The sequence below is a fragment of the Lissotriton vulgaris genome, chromosome 2_1, assembly GCF_964263255.1.
Source record: "Lissotriton vulgaris chromosome 2_1, aLisVul1.2, whole genome shotgun sequence".
Lineage (NCBI taxonomy): Eukaryota > Metazoa > Chordata > Amphibia > Caudata > Salamandridae > Lissotriton > Lissotriton vulgaris.
Window position 1 is genome coordinate 31,434,926 of NC_141687.1, and position 22,893 is coordinate 31,457,818.

The 22,893-nt window shown below is 54.0% G+C and overlaps 1 protein-coding gene across 6 annotated transcripts in view; it reads left to right on the top strand.

Annotated features, from left to right (window-relative positions):
- Positions 1-22,893, top strand: part of ANKZF1 (ankyrin repeat and zinc finger peptidyl tRNA hydrolase 1) — a 217,242-nt gene that overhangs the window by 122,257 nt on the left and 72,092 nt on the right. For 3 of the 6 annotated variants that reach the window (XM_086954366.1, XM_086954368.1, XM_086954369.1), the window contains exon 10: positions 7,915-8,073. In XM_086954366.1, coding sequence (XP_086810492.1) covers positions 7,915-8,073 — 159 coding nt within the window. Of the gene's footprint in view, positions 1-7,911; positions 8,074-22,893 lie in introns of all 6 variants that reach the window. The other 3 variants (XM_086954363.1, XM_086954364.1, XM_086954365.1) reach the window with 1 other exon arrangement.

The following is a 22,893-nucleotide window of genomic DNA, read 5'->3' on the forward strand; positions in this document are numbered from 1 at the left end:
CGTGGGTGCGTCAGAACATTTTAGAAGTGCATACATTGGGCAGTTTACATGGTAGAGGTTTACAGTGTCAGGGTTCTGAGTTGTGGAACTGTCCAGTTGCTCCTCTGCGTTTGCTGGGTTGGGTCAGTTCTATCACTGCTTCTGAATAGTCCACCTTGAAAGACTCTGCATTAGCAGAGAAGTTCATTCTCTTGCATTTACCCTTGTGTTTGTGGTGGTTTCATTTTAGCTCCCGGGTCCATGCTGTTGTTCTGTCTTCAGCTCATCTTACGTTGAACTCTAAGGATGTTTGCTCAAAGCTGGTTCCGAGTTTGTGAGATATCAATATCCCAATAAAATTATTCATATTCTCTGAGGTTGACTGTCAAACGTAGTATGGAAACATAACCCTCTTGCCCAATATTCTCACCCCTCAATTTCAGGCTAAGTGCTAAGTACACACTGTGGACACGCGCTCCTCCCTCTGGACCGCCCTCCCGCGCAGCCGCAGCTCTGAATGGACCATTTTGTTGAGCTGCGGCCTATCATAAATTGACATATACATTCAGTGTTCGTTGTTGTATAAATAGTAAATTTTGTTTCAAAGCACCCACATTTGGACCATTGCCTTCATGCTAATTTTGACTTTTCAAGCTTCAACTCCACTCTAGCAATGTTTTAAAATTGTGCCAAGAACGCCAAAGCAAGGGTAGAAAGGCCCTGGCTACCCACCTGCTTTTTTTAAATTTGGGTTTGTGCAAAAGTTCAGACTCGCTTGATTCAAGGATTCTGGAGGCACAGTCCAGTCTGTCTAATTTCTTTTTGTTCAAATTCTTAGCAGAATGACACCCAAACGGTGGCATTAATAAACACGTGGTAGAGCTCAGTGACTTGATTTAATGATGCCATCTCAAACATGTGTCGTAGTCTCTTTAGAAGGTACTAGATATGCACAAGTCCCTAGTTGTGCCATACCCCTCACCCTTTTGTGTGCCAGTCTCTATGTGCTTGGGCAAGGAGCAATTTATATGTCCTGCTCAGTCAGCCTAAAGTTATGACTCCATCAGATGAAAGCAGTTCGACATAATGCCACGGGTAGAACTCCAATTCTTCTCCAAAGAAGACCTTCTATTAGGGGAACATTACTTGGTCTCTCGGTGATAGCAGACCTCACCTCCCAGGCTCTGTGTGTGAATAGCTCAGTATCCTCACTTTACATCCCCTACACCTAACCCCCCCGTGCTGTTAAAGATGGTGTAACGTAGCAAGGCCAGTGAGGGGGGGTTTCACTGGACACTTTACATGCTGATTTAATGAAACCTTAGTACAATTTAAAAAATACAGATCAACATTAAAAATAACTTTTAAAATAGGTAAAGGAACAAAGACAAGTGCATATAGTCTGTTTGCTGCTTGAGGGAGGTTTACTGCAAAGAGGTCTTACTGCAACAGCTTTAACACCTGAACAGCGTCATTAGAAAACAGTAACTGGTAAACTCAGAATCTCCCCTAAAAATGCTTGCTACTCAATGCTCTGCATTCTGTGCCATGTCCGTTATAACATCATGACGCGCTGTAAACCAGCATTCAAAATATTTTCTTATCAGAGGAAAGCCTTCTCAGGCCTAGGAGTCTGCCCCATAACCAGCACCATATGATCCAAAATTATTGTCAGACTCCTCGCCAGGGGGGCTGGTGGTACAAGCAGGGGTACAAGCCTCCTCTGCCGAAGTGAACCCAGACCCTCTTACTCTGGCTCCTCCAAAGCGAGAGTCTGAAAGAATGGACTCTACGGGGCACAACGTCTGTGCTTCCTGACCCTGCAAATACTACGTGCCTTTTAGGCCTCTAGAAACACACCTTGTGGGAGCTGCCTCACTAACCCTTGTAACCTCACCTGAACATTTGAAAGAAGCCTATCTCTGAGTTGGTCTAGGATGTTTCTGACACTTCCAAATCGATTCTGTGATAAGCCTGGATTAGGCGGACCTGGTGGCTCGATTCATAGGCATGGCTCTTGTGCGATGTCACCAAACTGAGTTCCACTGGCTTTTGGGAGGTGTCCCAGCGACACTCATGGACATGCCCTTTGAAGGCAAGAGGATGTGTCAAGAGAAAACAGAACTCCTCCTCCAGGGAATGCTTCAAAAGTCATCAAGTGACTTTGTGCTTGCAGGGCCTGCGAAGTAATATCACTAACAGTATTGAAAATATCAGGCATACTTCCTCGGCCCTCACAACCGATCCATACACCTCAACAAATGTATTGCTCTTTTCACGGCAGTGGTGGGTCTAACGGATGCCCTCAGCAGCTGCAGGTCCAGTTCTTGCCTTCATCCTGTGGCTTTGTTGTTTCGAAACCTCTGGCGTCCGAGGGTTGGTAGAGCTTACTTTTTTCACTAATTGGAAGACGATCATAATGGATCTGTGTGTCATGCAGCTAAATCCAAAGAACTGCGCCATACACTTTCTGCCCTCTTCTCCAGACTGCCCTGCTCCACTGCACCTGCCCGGTTAACAAAGGCGCCATAGAGGTGGTGCCCATGGCACCTTCATCTCTTTAACCTCTGGGACCAGCAAGTGACATGATTTACTTTCTGTACTACTTGAGCCCTAAGAGGATAGAGGTTTGAGACCCATATTGATCTTCCCCTCTTGAAAGTGTTCATTTGGCTGGACAATTTAAGACTCTGGCCCTAAATGTGGAGGTTTGACTGGTGCTACTCGTCTGCCAGGATGCCTACTTTCGTATCCTCCCTGCTCACAAGCACTATCGGGAGTTCACTGGGTGGTTTCAGCACTATCGGGTTACAGTGCAGATATTAAGACTGATGATTGGTTTGCGGATATTCACAAAGTTGATGGCGATGTCACTGCAGAGGTCGGGTGTGTATGTGCTTCCAGGCATTGATGACTGGCTAGTGAAGGCAGGGCCTCCTGCGCTGGTCATGGAACATCTTCATCGCACGATGGCTTCATGACATGGCTTCACTGTCGACGGCTAAAAATCCTATCTCACCCACACATGGGCAGACATTCATAAGAGCAGTGTTATACGGATCCCTTATGAGGCCGTTATCCTTGGTCAGAGGATTGCGGATACACTGCATATAATCTAGATGTTGCGAGCTCAGACTTAGAGTTCTGCAAGTCCTACTCCTGTTAGGCCTGACGGCTTTATGCAGAATGCCTGGTGGCCACAGAGAGCCCTTCAGTGGCATCTAAGGAAGCAGTGGCTCCAGTGTCAGAGGAGCCTCTCAACTCCACTGTTGATTTTCAAAGCCTTCCGGATCTGCACTGGTGGGTGTGCTCCTCCCCGAGTACTCCCTTCAGTCCTCCCCTGTTGCAGGCTGCTGAAAAAATGAATACTTCCTTCCTGGGTGGGGAGTTTATCTGGAGTGACACCATAGTGCAGAGCCTCTTGGTCCACATTAGAGCAGCACCTTCACATAAGCGTGTTGGAGCTTCTGGGGTCCTTCTTGCCACGAAGGTCTTCTTCTCAAGGAGTGCCTTCATGTTCTGTCAGCGCCACCACCATCCATTACTTCAAAATGGCAGGCAGTGTGGGAGACATGGACCCTGTATTTGAAGACAATTCTGCTGGGGTAGCGAGCCCAGCAATAGGGAGGCAAACCTTGCAGGCATCCTCAACCTGAGACTCGATGCTCAGAGGAGCATGAGTTAGAACTTCATTCTGAAATGATGTGAATGACCTGTTCTAGATTGTGATGTTTGTGAGTGTCTTTTCCATGGCCCATAAAAGGGAGTGTTCTAGGTTTTGTGCCATATACTTCCCTTTGAATGGTTTCCTGACCGATGCCTTCAAGCACAACTGGTCCTGGGGCCTGCTTTACGCATTCCAGTTCATCCCACTTATGTTGAGAGTCCTGCAGGAAGTCCTGCAGGATCGACCACAGTAACTTGCCCACGACCAGGCGAGGAGGATTTGATATGCCGATCTCTTGAATCTCAGTACTACAATTCTCCTTTCCCACAAGGGTGGTCCTGCTCTCAGATATGGGTGGACTGCTCCTTCATCCCAGTCCCGAAGCACTAAGGCTGCACGTATGGAGATTGAGTTGCATTAATTACTGTCCTTCTGCATCCTGCTTGAAGTTGTGGGCATCATCTTAGCCTACCACAAAATCTTTATAAACAAATGCTGGAACAAGTTTGTTCAGCTATGTGAACACCTTTCAGTACTGCCTTTCTGATGTCTGAGTTTCACACAGTCTCTTGCTTTCCAAGGCCTAGCAGGTGCAACTGTAAAGGTATATTTGGCATCCCTATCCACATTCATGTTATCTCCATGACTAGCTTCTTTGTTTAAGTTTGCATTAGTGGTGCATTGTATGCAAGGTTTTATTTTACGTGCTTGCTCTTCATTTATTGTTCCTCAGAGTGATTTCAAGCCCATGTTGATGTTCCTCATGGCATCTCCATTCGGCTATTGGAGCTGATGCACAGTTGCCTGTTTTGACTCTTGACACTATCACCCAAGCCGCCTTCAAAAACGCCACCCGCAAACACCACCAACTAATCCGGACAGCCAAGAAATCAGCACTCAAAGACCGACTAGACAACAACGCCCACAACAGCAAGGAACTTTTCAACATCATCAAAGAATTCACCAACCCCACCGCCAGCTCAAACGACATCACCCCCTCTCAAGTCCTCTGCGACTCCCGCGCCTCATTCTTCCATGACAAAATCGCCGACATTCATAACAGCTTTGACAACCAACCTGTAAACCAGTCCACCCCACTCACCTCCGAACCTGTACCTCCTCCGTTAACCTTTTCGACTGGAACCCAATCACCACAGAAGACACCATTGGCCTGATGAACTCCATCCACTCAGGATCCCCTACAGACCCATGCCCCATCACATCTTCAACAAAGCAGACTCCATTATCGCACCCCATCTCCGAGACGTCATCAACTGCTCCCTCAACTCCGCCACATTCCCAGAAAGCTGGAAACACGACGAACTCCGCGCCCTTCTGAAGAAACCCACAGCTAACCCCACCAAACTCAAAAACTACCGCCCCATCTCGCTCCTCCCATTCCCTGCCAAAGTCATTGAGAAAGCCATCAACAATCAGCTCGCCGCCTTCCTCGAAACCAACAAATCGCTCGTCTCCTCACAGTCTGGCTTCCGAGCCAAACACAGCACCGAGACCGCCCTCATTGCAGCAACAGACGATATTCGAACACTTCTGGACAACGGAGACACAGTCGCCCTCATCCTCCTTGACCTCTCTGCAGCCTTCGACACAGTCTGCCATAGCACCCTGATACAACGCCTCAGAAACATCGGAATTCAAGGAAAAGCATTGGACTGGATCATCTCGTTCCTCGCTGGAAGAACTCAGAGAGTCCGCCTCCCCCCTTTTAAGTCAGAGGCCACCAAAGTCATCTGCGGCGTCCAGCAAGGATCATCACTCAGCCCCACCCTCTTTAACGTCTACATGAGCCCCCTCGCAACCATCGCACGTCAACACAACCTCAACATCATCTCCTACGCTGATGACACTCAGCTGATCCTCTCACTCACCAAAGACCCAATCACCGCCAAAACCAACCTACATGAAGGGATGAAAGAAGTAGCCGAGTGGATGAAGCACAGCCGTCTGAAACTGAACTCGGACAAAACGGAAGTCCTCATCTTAGGTGCATCCCCTTCCACCTGGGACGACTCTTGGTGGCCAACGGCCCTAGGAAAAGCCCCCATACCGACGGACCACGCACGGAACCTGGGCATCATCCTGGACTCCTCACTCTCGATGACCAGACAAGTCAACGCCGTCTCATCATCATGGTTCAACATCCTACGCATGCTCAAAAAAACATTTCGCTGGATCCCCACCGAAACAAGAAAAACGGTCACCCACGCACTGGTTACAAGCCGTCTGGACTACGGAAACACCCTTTACGCCGGTACCACCGCAAAACTGCAGAAAAAACTCCAACGCATCCAAAATGCTTCAGCCAGACTCATACTAGACATCCCCCGCACAGACCACATTTCCGTTCACCTGAAAGACCTTCACTGGCTCCCCGTCAACAAGAGGATAATGTTCCGTCTCCTCACCCACGCACACAAAGCCCTATACGAACTTGGACCTGATTGTCTCAACACGCGCCTTTCCTTTTACACCCCCACCCGCCAGCTGCGTTCGTCCAACCAAGCCGTCGCGCTGTTCCGCGCATCCACAAAGCCACCATGGGGGGAAGATCCTTCTCCTACTTAGCGGCCAAAACCTGGAATTCCCTTCCCATCCACCTCCGCCTTACTCAAAACCACCAAGCCTTCAGAAAACAGCTTCAAACCTGGATATTCGATAAGTAAACCTCCCCCCCCCTTCCTCAAGCGCCTTGAGACCCTCTGGGTATGTAGTGCGCTATATAAATTCTGACTTGACTTGACTTGAACATTGTTTTGTTAGCGGTGATTACTTCGGCTGGGTGGGTCGGTGAACTTCAAGCCCTCTCTGCCGACCACCATTCATGGTGTTCTACTTGGGTAGAAAGATCCTTCTTCAATATCAAAAGTGGCATCTAACTTTCACAGTAGGCGGACCATTACTGTTCAGTCTTTCTTCCTCATCCCACCGTGGAGGAGCGGCTCCATACACTGACCCCAGAAGTGCAATGCCTTACTGTTTCAACCACACACAAGAGGAAAGAGAGAATGAACAGATCTTTGCAAGCGCCTCCAAATTCAAGACGAGCAAGTGGTGACCAGACACACCTCTTTGTGGTGGTTTACCCTCTGTATTAAGATCATCGATACCGTGGCTAATAAAGATCCTCTGGCATTCATTCAGGGTCTCTTTACCACGGCCACAGCTCCTTCCTCTGCTCTCACCAGAGACGTTTGCGTGGTTGACACCTGCCTGGCTGCCAGTTGATCATCGTTTCATACTTTGACTACATATTCTTGGTTCACAGCTCAAGCACGCTGTAATGGATACATTGCCAGAGCTGTGCTGCACGACTTCCTTGGTTACTTGGCGCTACTCACCACACTTTCAGCAGGGAATTGCTATGGACTTATTTATATGGTGAGGAACGTGCGGAAAGGAGTGTGATAGATCAAAGGTTACTTAATTTAGGTAATATTTGTGGGGGATACTAAATCTTCCTGTAGTTTACTGACCACCCTGCCTTTTTGTCTGTGGATTTATGCTGTGATTAGTAAGATCCCCAGGGATATTCCAAGCTGTACTGTCACTGTTGTTGATTCTCTCCTGGTTCGTCTTCGTATGCCTCCATGAGGCTTGGGAAAAGTACCAGTAGCTGCCGCCAGAGCGCAGGTTGGCACCTTGTATATTATGATGTCCCAGCCTAAGTGGGCGAAGTCACGACTGAGGCTGCATGGTGCCACGTGATGGTGCCCGAGAGATATTGCTGGGGAAAAAATGTCCATCTCTAGTCTGGGGTCTGCAGGATATTTAGAAAATGTGGAATCTGTAGCATCCACCAGGTGTATTGTTATCAGAGGTAAATAATGTTTTCTTCAGGTACCAGTGATCTCTGTCGAACTCTCCAATCATGCCACAGCAGTTCTGCGCGCTTGTTACAAGTGGCACCCAACCCCATGCTCTTTATGAACTGAGTGTTAATCTGTCTGGGTGCCCTTCGGTTTGTTCTGACCGCAGTCTTCTAACTTGAAACCTAATATTTCCAGTGTTTCAAGTTTGCTTCTTCACTCAACCACTATGTTTACCTGACAGTTCTGCACCTCACATGCAGAGTTCATGCGATTCACTCGTGCTCTCATTAAGCTGTTGCTGGCTCCAGTGCGTATTAACTGATTAACCGGATTTCACCTCCTGGCTGTGAAGCCCAGGGAGACCCTCAGTTTACAATGCCTCCTTCTGTGTTCCTGGACCTGCAGTTCAAGATGTGCTCATCACTTTCCTTGCAGCAGCATCTCCGGTGCCATCCGAAGAGGAGGATGAGGATGTTGTGGAGGGGGAGATAGAAATGGTGGAGGTGACGCTCAGCACACTCGATCTCCGTGAGTTTGAAGTGATGCCCAAACGGAACCACAAGAAGAAAAAGAAAAGTGGGAGGAAAAGTGGCAGAGGTAAGGGAGGCGCCTGGGAACCAAAGAGTGGGAGGAAGAACTTGGATTGCGTAGAGAGCGGAGAGCTGAAGAGTGGAAGGGGGCTGGGCTTAAGTGCATGTAGTGAAACAAAGGCTGAGAGGAGCTCAGTGATTGGATGTGGGAGCAGAGAGTTTAAATGTGTGGAATAAGCGGGGTTGAATAGATGGTAGAGCACACAAAAAGGCGGTATGAGATCAGGAACTGAGTAGACGGAGGGATGTGAGCGGGTAGGGTTATAGAATACTGTGGAGTGCAGCAAGATTGGTTGGAAAGGAGTTTGAGTAAGCGATGCAAAGAGCTGAATGATCTGATTAAATCTGAAAGGGAAGCTGAAGCGCGGAAAGAGCTCTTTTGAGTGCAGGATGGAGAGACAAAGGGTAAGATGGAGTCTGGGTTTGTAAGTGGAGGATGGAGAAAAAAATTGGAGTAGGATAGCTGGGAAGTCAGAGGGAAGGAGGTTTGAGTAGAGAGGGAGCTGGGGTTGAGTAGAATGGGTGAGGGGCTGAAGGGTCAGAGGGTGCTGGGATTGAGTAGAGAGGGTGAAGGGCTGAAGGGTCAAAGGGAGCTGGAGTTGAGTAGAGAGGAAGAAGGGCTGAAGGGTCAGAGGGAGCTGGGTTTGAGTAGAGAGGGTGAAGGGCTGAAGGGTCAGAGGGAGCTGGGTTTGAGTAGAGAGGGTGAAGGGCTGAAGGGTCAGAGGGAGCTGGGGTTGAGTAGAGAGGGTGAAGGGCTGAAGGGTCAAAGGGAGCTGGAGTTGAGTAGAGAGGGTGAAGGGCCGAAGGATCAGAGGGAGCTGGGTTTGAGTAGAGAGGGTGAAGGGCTGAAGGGTCAGAGGGAGCTGGGGTTGAGTAGAGAGGGTGAAGGGCTGAAGGGTCAGAGGGAGCTGGGTTTGAGTAGAGAGGGTGAAGGGTCAGAGGGAGCTGGGTTTGAGTAGAGTGGGTGAAGGGTCAGAGGGAGCTGGGATTGAGTAGAGAGGGTGAAGGGCTGAAGGGTCAGAGGGAGCTGGGTTTGAGTAGAGAGGGTGAAGGGCTGAAGGGTCAGAGGGAGCTGGGTTTGAGTAGAGAGGGTGAAGGGCTGAAGGGTCAGAGGGAGCTGGGGTTGAGTAGAGAGGGTGAAGGGCTGAAGGGTCAGAGGGAGCTGGGGTTGAGTAGAGAAGGTGAAGGGCTGAAGGGTCAGAGGGAGCTGGGTTTGAGTAGAGGGTGAATGGCTGAAGGGCCAGAGGGAGCTGGGGTTGAGTAGAGAGGGTGAAGGGCTGAAGGGTCAGAGGGAGCTGGGTTTGAGTAGAGAGGGTGAAGGGCTGAAGGGTCAGAGGGAGCTGGGATTGAGTAGAGTGGGTGAAGGGCTGAAGGGTCAGAGGGAGCTGGTTTGAGTAGAGAGGGTGAAGGGCTGAAGGGTCAGAGGGAGCTGGGGTTGAGTAGAGAGGGTGAAGGGCTGAAGGGTCAGAGGGAGCTGGGATTGAGTAGAGAGGGTAAAGGGCTGAAGGGTCAGAGGGAGCTGGTTTGAGTAGAGTGGGTGAAGGGCTGAAGGGTCAAAGGGAGCTGGGGTTGAGTAGAGTGGGTGAAGGGCCGACGGGTCTGAGGGAGCTGGGTTTGAGTAGAGTGGGTGAAGGGCTGAAGGGTCTGAGGGAGCTGGGTTTGAGTAGAGTGGGTGAATGGGTGAAGGGTCAGAGGGAGCTGGGTTTGAGTACAGTGGGTGAAGGGTCAGAGGGAGCTGGGGTTGAGTAGAGAGGGTGAAGGGCTGAATTGTCAGAGGGAGCTGGGGTTGAGTAGAGAGGGTGAAGGGTTGAATGGTCAGAGGGAGCTGGGGTTGAGTAGAGAGGGTGAAGGGTTGAATGGTCCGAGGGAGCTGGTGTTGAGTAGAGATGGTGAAGGGCTGAAGGGTCAAAGGGAGCTGGGGTTGAGTAGAGAGGGTGAAGGGCTGAAGGGTCAGAGGGAGCTGGGGTTGAGTAGAGTGGGTGAAGGGCTGAAGGGTCCGAGGGAGCTAGGTTTGAGTAGAGAGGGTGAAGGGCTGAGGGGTCAGAGGGAGCTGGGTTTGAGTAGAGAGGGTGAAGGGCCGAAGGGTCAGAGGGAGCTGGGGTTGATAGAGTGGGTGAAGGGCTGAAGGGTCAGAGGGAGCTGGGATTGAGTAGAGAGGAAGAAGGGCTGAAGGGTCAGAGGGAGCTGGGTTTGAGTAGAGAGGGTGAAGGGCTGAAGGGTCAGAGGGAGCTGGGTTTGAGTAGAGAGGGTGAAGGGCTGAAGGGTCAGAGGGAGCTGGGGTTGAGTAGAGTGGGTGAAGGGCTGAAGGGTCAAAGGGAGCTGGGGTTGAGTAGAGAGGGTGAAGGGCTGAAGGGTCAGAGGGAGCTGGGGTTTGAGTAGAGAGGGTGAAGGGCTGAAGGGTCAGAGGGAGCTGGGGTTGAGTAGAGAGGTTGAAGTGCTGAAGGGTCAAAGGGAGCTGGGGTTGAGTAGAGAGGGTGAAGGGCTGAAGGGTCAGAGGGAGCTGGGATTGAGTAGAGAGGGTGAAGGGCTGAAGGGTCAGAGGGAGCTAAGATTGAGTAGAGAGGGTGAAGGGCTGAAGGGTCAGAGGGAGCTGGGGTTGAGTAGAGAGGGTGAAGGGCTGAAGGGTCAAAGGGAGCTGGGGTTGAGTAGAGAGGGTGAAGGGCTGAAGGGTCAGAGGGAGCTGGGTTTGAGTAGAGAGGGTAAAGGGCTGAAGGGTCAGAGGGAGCTGGGTTTGAGTAGAGTGGGTGAAGGGCTGAAGGGTCAGAGGGAGCTGGGGTTGAGTAGAGAGGGTGAAGGGCTGAAGGGTCAAAGGGAGCTGGGGTTGAGTAGAGAGGGTGAAGGGCTGAAGGGTCAGAGGGAGCTGGGTTTGAGTAGAGAGGGTAAAGGGCTGAAGGGTCAGAGGGAGCTGGGTTTGAGTAGAGTGGGTGAAGGGCTGAAGGGTCAGAGGGAGCTGGGATTGAGTAGAGAGGGTGAAGGGCTGAAGGGTCAGAGGGAGCTGGGTTTGAGTAGAGAGGGTGAAGGGCTGAAGGGTCAGAGGGAGCTGGGATTGAGTAGAAAGGGTGAAGGGCTGAAGGGTCAGAGGGAGCTGGGTTTGAGTAGAGAGGGTGAAGGGCTGAAGGGTCAGAGGGAGCTGGGTTTGAGTAGAGAGGGTGAAGGGTCAGAGGGAGCTGGGTTTGAGTAGAGTGGGTGAAGGGCTGAAGGGTCAGAGGGAGCTGGGGTTGAGTAGAGTGGGTGAAGGGCTGAAGGGTCAGAGGGAGCTGGGATTGAGTAGAGAGGGTGAAGGACTGAAGGGTCAGAGGGAGCTGGGATTGAGTAGAGAGGGTGAAGGGCTGAAGGTTCAGAGGGAGCTGGGATTGAGTAGAGAGGGTGAAGGGCCGAAGGGTCAGAGGGAGCTGGGGTTGAGTAGAGAGGGTGAAGGGCTGAAGGGTCAAAGGGAGCTGGGGTTGAGTAGAGAGGGTGAAGGGCTGAAGGGTCAGAGGGAGCTGGGGTTAAGTAGAGAGGGTGAAGGGCTGAAGGGTCAAAGGGAGCTGGGGTTGAGTAGAGAGGGTGAAGGGCTGAAGGGTCAAAGGGAGCTGGGGTTGAGTAGAGAGGGTGAAGGGCTGAAGGGTCAAAGGGAGCTGGGGTTGAGTAGAGAGGGTGAAGGGCTGAAGGGTCGAAGGGAGCTGGGGTTGAGTAGAGAGGGTGAAAGGTCAAAGGGAGCTGGGGTTGAGTAGAGAGGGTGAAGGGCTGAAGGGTCAAAGGGAGCTGGGGTTGAGTAGAGAGGGTGAAGGGCTGAAGGGTCAAAGGGAGCTGGGGTTGAGTAGAGAGGGTGAAGGGCTGAAGGGTCAAAGGGAGCTGGGGTTGAGTAGAGAGGGTAAAGGGCTGAAGGGTCAGAGGGAGCTGGGGTTGAGTAGAGAGGGTGAAGGGTCAGAGGGAGCTAGGTTTGAATAGAGAGGGTGAAGGGCTGAAGGGTCAGAGGGAGCTGGCTTTGAGTAGAGTGGTGAAGGGCTGAAGGGTCATAGGGAGCTGGGTTTGAGTAGAGAGGGTGAAGGGCTGAAGGGTCAGAGGGAGCTGGGTTTGAGTAGAGTGGGTGAAGGGCTGAAGGGTCAGATGGAGCTAGGTTTGAGTAGAGAGGGTGAAGGGCTGAAGGGTCAAAGGGAGCTGGGGTTGAGTAGAGAGGGTGAAGGGCTGAAGGGTCAAAGGGAGCTGGGTTTGAGTAGAGAGGGTGAAGGGCTCAAGGGTCAGAGGGAGCTGGGGTTGAGTAGAGTGGGTGAAGGGCTGAAGGGTCCGAGGGAGCTAGGTTTGAGTAGAGAGGGTGAAGGGCTGAAGGGTCCGAGGGAGCTAGGTTTGAGTTGAGAGGGTGAAGGGCTGAAGGGTCAAAGGGAGCTGGGGTTGAGTAGAGTGGGTAAAGGGCTGAAGGGTCAGAGGGAGCTGGGGTTGAGTAGAGTGGGTGAAGGGCTGAAGGGTCAGAGGGAGCTGGGGTTGAGTAGAGAGGGTGAAGGGCTGAAGGGTCAGAGGGAGCTGTGGTTGAGTAGAGAGAGTGAAGGGCTGAAGGGTCAGAGGGAGCTGGGGTTGAGTAGAGAGGGTGAAGGGCTGAAGGGTCAGAGGGAGCTGGGGTTGAGTAGAGAGGGTGAAGGGCTGAAGGGTCAGAGGGAGCTGGGATTGAGTAGAGAGGGTGAAGGGCTGATGGGTCAAAGGGAGCTGGGGTTGAGTAGAGAGGGTGAAGGGCTGAAGAGTCAAAGGGAGCTGGGGTTGAGTAGAGAGGGTGAAGGGCTGAAGGGTCAAAGGGAGCTGGGGTTGAGTAGAGAGGGTGAAGCATTGAAGGGTCAGAGGGAGCTGGGTTTGAGTAGAGAGGGTGAAGGGCTGAAGGGTCTGAGGGAGCTGGGTTTGAGTAGAGTGGGTGAAGGGCTGAAGGGTCAGAGGGAGCTGGGGTTGAGTAGAGAGGGTGAAGCATTGAAGGGTCAGAGGGAGCTGGGTTTGAGTAGAGAGGGTGAAGGGCTGAAGGGTCTGAGGGAGCTGGGTTTGAGTAGAGTGGGTGAAGGGCTGAAGGGTCAGAGGGAGCTGGGTTTGAGTAGAGTGGATGAAGGGCTGAAAGGTCCGAGGGAGCTAGGTTTGAATAGAGAGGGTGAAGGGCTGAAGGGTCAGAGGGAGCTGGCTTTGAGTAGAGTGGTGAAGGGCTGAAGGGTCATAGGGAGCTGGGTTTGAGTAGAGAGGGTGAAGGGCTGAAGGGTCAGAGGGAGCTGGGTTTGAGTAGAGAGGGTGAAGGGTCAGAGGGAGCTAGGTTTGAGTAGAGAGGGTGAAGGGCTGAAGGGTCAGAGGGAGCTGGGGTTGAGTAGAGTGGGTGAAGGGCTGAAGGGTCCGAGGGAGCTATGTTTGAGTAGAGTGGGTGAAGGGCTGAAGGGTCAGAGGGAGCTGGCGTTGAGTAGAGAGGGTGAAGGGCTGAAGGGTCAGAGGGAGCTGGGGTTGAGTAGAGAGGGTGAAGGGCTGAAGGGTCAGAGGGAGCTGTGGTTGAGTAGAGAGAGTGAAGGGCTGAAGGGTCAGAGGGAGCTGGGGTTGAGTAGAGAGGGTGAAGGGCTGAAGGGTCAGAGGGAGCTGGGGTTGAGTAGAGAGGGTGAAGGGCTGAAGGGTCAGAGGGAGCTGGGTTTGAGTAGAGAGGGTGAAGGGCTGAAGGGTCAGAGGGAGCTGGGGTTGAGTAGAGAGGGTGAAGGGCTGAAGGGTCAAAGGGAGCTGGGGTTGAGTAGAGAGGGTGAAGGGCTGAAGGGTCAAAGGGAGATGAGGTTGAGTAGAGAGGGTGAAGCATTGAAGGGTCAGAGGGAGCTGGGTTTGAGTAGAGAGGGTGAAGGGCTGAAGGGTCTGAGGGAGCTGGGTTTGAGTAGAGTGGGTGAAGGGCTGAAGGGTCAGAGGGAGCTGGGTTTGAGTAGAGTGGATGAAGGGCTGATAGGTCCGAGGGAGCTAGGTTTGAATAGAGAGGGTGAAGGGCTGAAGGGTCAGAGGGAGCTGGGTTTGAGTAGAGTGGTGAAGGGCTGAAGGGTCATAGGGAGCTGGGTTTGAGGAGAGAGGGTGAAGGGCTGAAGGGTCAGAGGGAGCTGGGTTTGAGTAGAGTGGGTGAAGGGCTGAAGGGTCAGAGGGAGCTAGGTTTGAGTAGAGAGGGTGAAGGGCTGAAGGGTCAGAGGGAGCTAGGTTTGAGTAGAGAGGGTGAAGGGCTGAAGGGTCAGAGGGAGCTGGTGTTGAGTAGAGAGGGTGAAGGGCTGAAGGGTCAAAGGGAGCTGGCGTTGAGTAGAGAGGGTGAAGGGCTGAAGGGTCAGAGGGAGCTGGGGTTGAGTAGAGAGGGTGAAGGGCTGAAGGGTCAGAGGGAGCTGTGGTTGAGTAGAGAGAGTGAAGGGCTGAAGGGTCAGAGGGAGCTGGGGTTGAGTAGAGAGGGTGATGGGCTGAAGGGTCAGAGGGAGCTGGGGTTGAGTAGAGTGGGTGAAGGGCTGAAGGGTCAGAGGGAGCTGGGGTTGAGTAGAGTGGGTGAAGGGCTGAAGGGTCAGAGGGAGCTGGGGTTGTGTAGAGAGGGTGAAGGGCTGAAGGGTCAGAGGGAGCTGTGGTTGAGTAGTGAGAGTGAAGGGCTGAAGGGTCAGAGGGAGCTGGGGTTGAGTAGAGAGGGTGAAGGGCCGAAGGGTCAGAGGGAGCTGGGGTTGAGTAGAGAGGGTGAAGGGCTGAAGGGTCAGAGGGAGCTGGGATTGAGTAGAGAGGGTGAAGGGCTGATGGGTCAAAGGGAGCTGGGGTTGAGTAGAGAGGGTGAAGGGCTGAAGAGTCAAAGGGAGCTGGGGTTGAGTAGAGAGGGTGAAGGGCTGAAGGGTCAAAGGGAGCTGGGGTTGAGTAGAGAGGGTGAAGCATTGAAGGGTCAGAGGGAGCTGGGTTTGAGTAGAGAGGGTGAAGGGCTTAAGGGTCTGAGGGAGCTGGGTTTGAGTAGAGTGGGTGAAGGGCTGAAGGGTCAGAGGGAGCTGGCTTTGAGTAGAGTGGATGAAGGGCTGAAGGGTCCGAGGGAGCTAGGTTTGAATAGAGAGGGTGAAGGGCTGAAGGGTCAGAGGGAGCTGGGTTTGAGTAGAGTGGTGAAGGGCTGAAGGGTCATAGGGAGCTGGGTTTGAGTAGAGAGGGTGAAGGGCTGAAGGGTCAGAGGGAGCTGGGTTTGAGTAGAGTGGGTGAAGGGCTGAAGGGTCAGATGGAGCTAGGTTTGAGTAGAGAGGGTGAAGGGCTGAAGGGTCAAAGGGAGCTGGGGTTGAGTAGAGTGGGTGAAGGGCTGAAGGGTCAGAGGGAGCTGGTGTTGAGTAGAGAGGGTGAAGGGCTGAAGGGTCAAAGGGAGCTGGCGTTGAGTAGAGAGGGTGAAGGGCTGAAGGGTCAGAGGGAGCTGGGGTTGAGTAGAGAGGGTGAAGGGCTGAAGGGTCAGAGGGAGCTGTGGTTGAGTAGAGAGAGTGAAGGGCTGAAGGGTCAGAGGGAGCTGGGGTTGAGTAGAGAGGGTGAAGGGCTGAAGGGTCAAAGGGAGATGAGGTTGAGTAGAGAGGGTGAAGCATTGAAGGGTCAGAGGGAGCTGGGATTGAGTAGAGTGGTGAAGGGCTGAAGGGTCATAGGGAGCTGGGTTTGAGTACAGAGGGTGAAGGGCTGAAGGGTCAGAGGGAGCTGGGTTTGAGTAGAGTGGGTGAAGGGCTGAAGGGTCAGAGGGAGCTAGGTTTGAGTAGAGAGGGTGAAGGGCTGAAGGGTCAGAGGGAGCTAGGTTTGAGTAGAGTGGGTGAAGGGCTGAAGGGTCAGAGGGAGCTAGGTTTGAGTAGAGAGGGTGAAGGGCTGAAGGGTCAAAGGGAGCTGGGGTTGAGTAGAGAAGGTGAAGGGCTGAAGGGTCAGAGGGAGCTGGGGTTGAGTAGAGAGGGTGAAGGGCTGAAGGGTCAAAGGGAACTGGGGTTGAGTAGAGAGGGTGAAGGGCTGAAGGGTCAAAAGGAGCGGGGGTTGAGTAGAGTGGGTGAAGGGCTGAAGGGTCAAAGGGAGCTGGGGTTGAGTAGAGAGAGTGAAGGGCTGAAGGGTCAGAGGGAGCTGGGGTTGAGTAGAGAGGGTGAAGGGCTGAAGGGTCAGAGGGAGCTGGGGTTGAGTAGAGAGGGTGAAGGGCTGAAGGGTCAGAGGGAGCTGGGTTTGAGTAGAGAGGGTGAAGGGCTGAAGGGTCAGAGGGAGCTGGGGTTGAGTAGAGAGGGTGAAGGGCTGAAGGGTCATAGGGAGCTGGGGTTGAGTAGAGAAGGTGAAGGGCTGAAGGGTCAGAGGGAGCTGGGGTTGAGTAGAGAGGGTGAAGGGCTGAAGGGTCAAAGGGAACTGGGGTTGAGTAGAGAGGGTGAAGGGCTGAAGGGTCAAAAGGAGCGGGGGTTGAGTAGAGAGGGTGAAGGGCTTAAGGGTCAGAGGGAGCTGGGGTTGAGTAGAGAGGGTGAAGGGCTGAAGGGTCAAAGGGAGCTGGGGTTGAGTAGAGAGGGTGAAGGGCTGAAGGGTCAGAGGGAGCTGGGTTTGAGTAGAGAGTGTGAAGGGCGGAAGGGTCAAAGGGAGGTGGGGTTGAGTAGAGTGGGTGAAGGGCTGAAGGGTCAAAGGGAGCTGGGGTTGAGTAGAGAGGGTGAAGGGCTGAAGGGTCAGAGGGAGCTGGGTTTGAGTAGAGAGGGTGAAGGGCTGAAGGGTCAGAGGGAGCTGGGGTTGAGTAGAGAGGGTGAAGGGCTGAAGGGTCAGAGGGAGCTGGGTTTGAGTAGAGAGGGTGAATTTCTGAAGGGTCAGAGGGAGCTGGGGTTGAGTAGAGAGGGTGAAGGGTCAGAGGGAGCTGGGGTTGAGTAGAGAGGGTGAAGGGCTGAAGGGTCAGAGAGAGCTGGGGTTGAGTAGAGAGGGTGAAGGGCTGAAGGGTCAGAGGGAGCTGGGGTTGAGTAGAGAGGGTGAAGGGTTGAAGGGTCAGAGGGAGCTGTGGTTGAGTAGAGAGAGTGAAGGGCTGAAGGGTCAGAGGGAGCTGGGGTTGAGTAGAGAGGGTGAAGGGCTGAAGGGTCAGAGGGAGCTGGGGTTGAGTAGAGAGAGTGAAGGGCTGAAGGGTCAGAGGGAGCTGGGATTGAGTAGAGAGGGTGAAGGGCTGAAGGGTCAGAGGGAGCTGGGATTGAGTAGAGAGGGTGAAGGGCTGAAGGGTCCGAGGGAGCCAGGTTTGAGTAGAGAGGGTGAAGGGCTGAAGGGGCAGAGGGAGCTGGGTTTGAGTAGAGAGGGTGAAGGGCTGAAGGGTCAAAGGGAGCTGAGGTTGAGTAGAGAGGGTGAAGGGCTGAAGGGTCAGAGGGAGCTGGGTTTGAGTAGAGTGGGTGAAGGGCTGAAGGGTCAGAGGGAGCTGGGTTTGAGTAGAGTGGATGAAGGGCTGATAGGTCCGAGGGAGCTAGGTTTGAATAGAGAGGGTGAAGGGCTGAAGGGTCAGAGGGAGCTGGGTTTGAGTAGAGTGGATGAAGGGCTGATAGGTCCGAGGGAGCTAGGTTTGAATAGAGAGGGTGAAGGGCTGAAGGGTCATAGGGAGCTGGGTTTGAGTACAGAGGGTGAAGGGCTGAAGGGTCAGAGGGAGCTGGGATTGAGTAGAGAGGGTGAAGGGCTGAAGGGTCCGAGGGAGCCAGGTTTGAGTAGAGAGGGTGAAGGGCTGAAGGGGCAGAGGGAGCTGGGTTTGAGTAGAGAGGGTGAAGGGCTGAAGGGTCAAAGGGAGCTGAGGTTGAGTAGAGAGGGTGAAGGGCTGAAGGGTCAAAGGGAGCTGGGGTTGAGTAGAGAGGGTGAAGGGCTGAAGGGTCAAAGGGAGCTGGGGTTGAGTAGAGAGGGTGAAGGGCTGAAGGGTCGAAGGGAGCTGGGGTTGAGTAGAGAGGGTGAAGGGCTGAAGGGTCAAAGGGAGCTGGGGTTGAGTAGAGAGGGTGAAGGGCTGAAGGGTCAAAGGGAGCTGGGGTTGAGTAGAGAGGGTGAAGGGCTGAAGGGTCAAAGGGAGCTGGGGTTGAGTAGAGAGGGTGAAGGGCTGAAGGGTCAAAGGGAGCTGGGGTTGAGTAGAGAGGGTAAAGGGCTGAAGGGTCAGAGGGAGCTGGGGTTGAGTAGAGAGGGTGAAGGGTCGGAGGGAGCTGGGGTTGAGTAGAGTGGGTGAAGGGCTGATAGGTCAAAGGGAGCTGGGGTTGAGTAGAGAGGGTGAAGGACTGAAGGGTCAGAGGGAGCTGGGTTTGAGTAGAGAGGGTGAAGGGCTGAAGGGTCCGAGGGAGCTGGGTTTGAGTAGAGTGGGTGAAGGGCTAAAGGGTCAGAGGGAGCTGGGTTTGAGTAGAGAGGGTGAAGGGCTGAAGGGTCAGAGGGAGCTGGGTTTGAGTAGAGAGGGTGAAGGGCTCAAGGGTCAGAGGGAGCTGGGGTTGAGTAGAGTGGGTGAAGGGCTGAAGGGTCCGAGGGAGCTAGGTTTGAGTAGAGAGGGTGAAGGGCTGAAGGGTCCGAGGGAGCTAGGTTTGAGTTGAGAGGGTGAAGGGCTGAAGGGTCAAAGGGAGCTGGGGTTGAGTAGAGTGGGTGAAGGGCTGAAGGGTCAGAGGGAGCTGGGGTTGAGTAGAGTGGGTGAAGGGCTGAAGGGTCAGAGGGAGCTGGGGTTGAGTAGAGAGGGTGAAGGGCTGAAGGGTCAGAGGGAGCTGTGGTTGAGTAGTGAGAGTGAAGGGCTGAAGGGTCAGAGGGAGCTGGGGTTGAGTAGAGAGGGTGAAGGGCTTAAGGGTCAGAGGGATCTGGGGTTGAGTAGAGAGGGTGAAGGGCTGAAGGGTCAGAGGGAGCTGGGATTGAGTAGAGAGGGTGAAGGGCTGATGGGTCAAAGGGAGCTGGGGTTGAGTAGAGAGGGTGAAGGGCTGAAGAGTCAAAGGGAGCTGGGGTTGAGTAGAGAGGGTGAAGGGCTGAAGGGTCAAAGGGAGCTGGGGTTGAGTAGAGAGGGTGAAGCATTGAAGGGTCAGAGGGAGCTGGGTTTGAGTAGAGAGGGTGAAGGGCTTAAGGGTCTGAGGGAGCTGGGTTTGAGTAGAGTGGTGAAGGGCTGAAGGGTCATAGGGAGCTGGGTTTGAGTAGAGAGGGTGAAGGGCTGAAGGGTCAGAGGGAGCTGGGTTTGAGTAGAGTGGGTGAAGGGCTGAAGGGTCAGATGGAGCTAGGTTTGAGTAGAGAGGGTGAAGGGCTGAAGGGTCAGAGGGAGCTGGGGTTGAGTAGAGAGGGTGAAGGGCCGAAGGGTCAGAGGGAGCTGGGGTTGAGTAGAGAGGGTGAAGGGCTGAAGGGTCAGAGGGAGCTGGGATTGAGTAGAGAGGGTGAAGGGCTGATGGGTCAAAGGGAGCTGGGGTTGAGTAGAGAGGGTGAAGGGCTGAAGAGTCAAAGGGAGCTGGGGTTGAGTAGAGAGGGTGAAGGGCTGAAGGGTCAAAGGGAGCTGGGGTTGAGTAGAGAGGGTGAAGCATTGAAGGGTCAGAGGGAGCTGGGTTTGAGTAGAGAGGGTGAAGGGCTTAAGGGTCTGAGGGAGCTGGGTTTGAGTAGAGTGGGTGAAGGGCTGAAGGGTCAGAGGGAGCTGGGTTTGAGTAGAGTGGATGAAGGGCTGAAGGGTCCGAGGGAGCTAGGTTTGAATAGAGAGGGTGAAGGGCTGAAGGGTCAGAGGGAGCTGGGTTTGAGTAGAGTGGTGAAGGGCTGAAGGGTCATAGGGAGCTGGGTTTGAGTAGAGAGGGTGAAGGGCTGAAGGGTCAGAGGGAGCTGGGTTTGAGTAGAGTGGGTGAAGGGCTGAAGGGTCAGATGGAGCTAGGTTTGAGTAGAGAGGGTGAAGGGCTGAAGGGTCAAAGGGAGCTGGGGTTGAGTAGAGTGGGTGAAGGGCTGAAGGGTCAGAGGGAGCTGGTGTTGAGTAGAGAGGGTGAAGGGCTGAAGGGTCAAAGGGAGCTGGCGTTGAGTAGAGAGGGTGAAGGGCTGAAGGGTCAGAGGGAGCTGGGGTTGAGTAGAGAGGGTGAAGGGCTGAAGGGTCAGAGGGAGCTGTGGTTGAGTAGAGAGAGTGAAGGGCTGAAGGGTCAGAGGGAGCTGGGGTTGAGTAGAGAGGGTGAAGGGCTGAAGGGTCAAAGGGAGATGAGGTTGAGTAGAGAGGGTGAAGCATTGAAGGGTCAGAGGGAGCTGGGATTGAGTACAGAGGGTGAAGGGCTGAAGGGTCATAGGGAGCTGGGTTTGAGTACAGAGGGTGAAGGGCTGAAGGGTCAGAGGGAGCTGGGTTTGAGTAGAGTGGGTGAAGGGCTGAAGGGTCAGAGGGAGCTAGGTTTGAGTAGAGAGGGTGAAGGGCTGAAGGGTCAGAGGGAGCTAGGTTTGAGTAGAGTGGGTGAAGGGCTGAAGGGTCAGAGGGAGCTAGGTTTGAGTAGAGAGGGTGAAGGGCTGAAGGGTCAAAGGGAGCTGGGGTTGAGTAGAGAAGGTGAAGGGCTGAAGGGTCAGAGGGAGCTGGGGTTGAGTAGAGAGGGTGAAGGGCTGAAGGGTCAAAGGGAACTGGGGTTGAGTAGAGAGGGTGAAGGGCTGAAGGGTCAAAAGGAGCGGGGGTTGAGTAGAGTGGGTGAAGGGCTGAAGGGTCAAAGGGAGCTGGGGTTGAGTAGAGAGAGTGAAGGGCTGAAGGGTCAGAGGGAGCTGGGGTTGAGTAGAGAGGGTGAAGGGCTGAAGGGTCAGAGGGAGCTGGGGTTGAGTAGAGAGGGTGAAGGGCTGAAGGGTCAGAGGGAGCTGGGTTTGAGTAGAGAGGGTGAAGGGCTGAAGGGTCAGAGGGAGCTGGGGTTGAGTAGAGAGGGTGAAGGGCTGAAGGGTCATAGGGAGCTGGGGTTGAGTAGAGAAGGTGAAGGGCTGAAGGGTCAGAGGGAGCTGGGGTTGAGTAGAGAGGGTGAAGGGCTGAAGGGTCAAAGGGAACTGGGGTTGAGTAGAGAGGGTGAAGGGCTGAAGGGTCAAAAGGAGCGGGGGTTGAGTAGAGAGGGTGAAGGGCTTAAGGGTCAGAGGGAGCTGGGGTTGAGTAGAGAGGGTGAAGGGCTGAAGGGTCAAAGGGAGCTGGGGTTGAGTAGAGAGGGTGAAGGGCTGAAGGGTCAGAGGGAGCTGGGTTTGAGTAGAGAGTGTGAAGGGCGGAAGGGTCAAAGGGAGGTGGGGTTGAGTAGAGTGGGTGAAGGGCTGAAGGGTCAAAGGGAGCTGGGGTTGAGTAGAGAGGGTGAAGGGCTGAAGGGTCAGAGGGAGCTGGGTTTGAGTAGAGAGGGTGAAGGGCTGAAGGGTCAGAGGGAGCTGGGGTTGAGTAGAGAGGGTGAAGGGCTGAAGGGTCAGAGGGAGCTGGGTTTGAGTAGAGAGGGTGAATTTCTGAAGGGTCAGAGGGAGCTGGGGTTGAGTAGAGAGGGTGAAGGGTCAGAGGGAGCTGGGGTTGAGTAGAGAGGGTGAAGGGCTGAAGGGTCAGAGAGAGCTGGGGTTGAGTAGAGAGGGTGAAGGGCTGAAGGGTCAGAGGGAGCTGGGGTTGAGTAGAGAGGGTGAAGGGTTGAAGGGTCAGAGGGAGCTGTGGTTGAGTAGAGAGAGTGAAGGGCTGAAGGGTCAGAGGGAGCTGGGGTTGAGTAGAGAGGGTGAAGGGCTGAAGGGTCAGAGGGAGCTGGGGTTGAGTAGAGAGAGTGAAGGGCTGAAGGGTCAGAGGGAGCTGGGATTGAGTAGAGAGGGTGAAGGGCTGAAGGGTCAGAGGGAGCTGGGATTGAGTAGAGAGGGTGAAGGGCTGAAGGGTCCGAGGGAGCCAGGTTTGAGTAGAGAGGGTGAAGGGCTGAAGGGGCAGAGGGAGCTGGGTTTGAGTAGAGAGGGTGAAGGGCTGAAGGGTCAAAGGGAGCTGAGGTTGAGTAGAGAGGGTGAAGGGCTGAAGGGTCAGAGGGAGCTGGGTTTGAGTAGAGTGGGTGAAGGGCTGAAGGGTCAGAGGGAGCTGGGTTTGAGTAGAGTGGATGAAGGGCTGATAGGTCCGAGGGAGCTAGGTTTGAATAGAGAGGGTGAAGGGCTGAAGGGTCAGAGGGAGCTGGGTTTGAGTAGAGTGGATGAAGGGCTGATAGGTCCGAGGGAGCTAGGTTTGAATAGAGAGGGTGAAGGGCTGAAGGGTCATAGGGAGCTGGGTTTGAGTACAGAGGGTGAAGGGCTGAAGGGTCAGAGGGAGCTGGGATTGAGTAGAGAGGGTGAAGGGCTGAAGGGTCCGAGGGAGCCAGGTTTGAGTAGAGAGGGTGAAGGGCTGAAGGGGCAGAGGGAGCTGGGTTTGAGTAGAGAGGGTGAAGGGCTGAAGGGTCAAAGGGAGCTGAGGTTGAGTAGAGAGGGTGAAGGGCTGAAGGGTCAAAGGGAGCTGGGGTTGAGTAGAGAGGGTGAAGGGCTGAAGGGTCAAAGGGAGCTGGGGTTGAGTAGAGAGGGTGAAGGGCTGAAGGGTCGAAGGGAGCTGGGGTTGAGTAGAGAGGGTGAAGGGCTGAAGGGTCAAAGGGAGCTGGGGTTGAGTAGAGAGGGTGAAGGGCTGAAGGGTCAAAGGGAGCTGGGGTTGAGTAGAGAGGGTGAAGGGCTGAAGGGTCAAAGGGAGCTGGGGTTGAGTAGAGAGGGTGAAGGGCTGAAGGGTCAAAGGGAGCTGGGGTTGAGTAGAGAGGGTAAAGGGCTGAAGGGTCAGAGGGAGCTGGGGTTGAGTAGAGAGGGTGAAGGGTCGGAGGGAGCTGGGGTTGAGTAGAGTGGGTGAAGGGCTGATAGGTCAAAGGGAGCTGGGGTTGAGTAGAGAGGGTGAAGGACTGAAGGGTCAGAGGGAGCTGGGTTTGAGTAGAGAGGGTGAAGGGCTGAAGGGTCCGAGGGAGCTGGGTTTGAGTAGAGTGGGTGA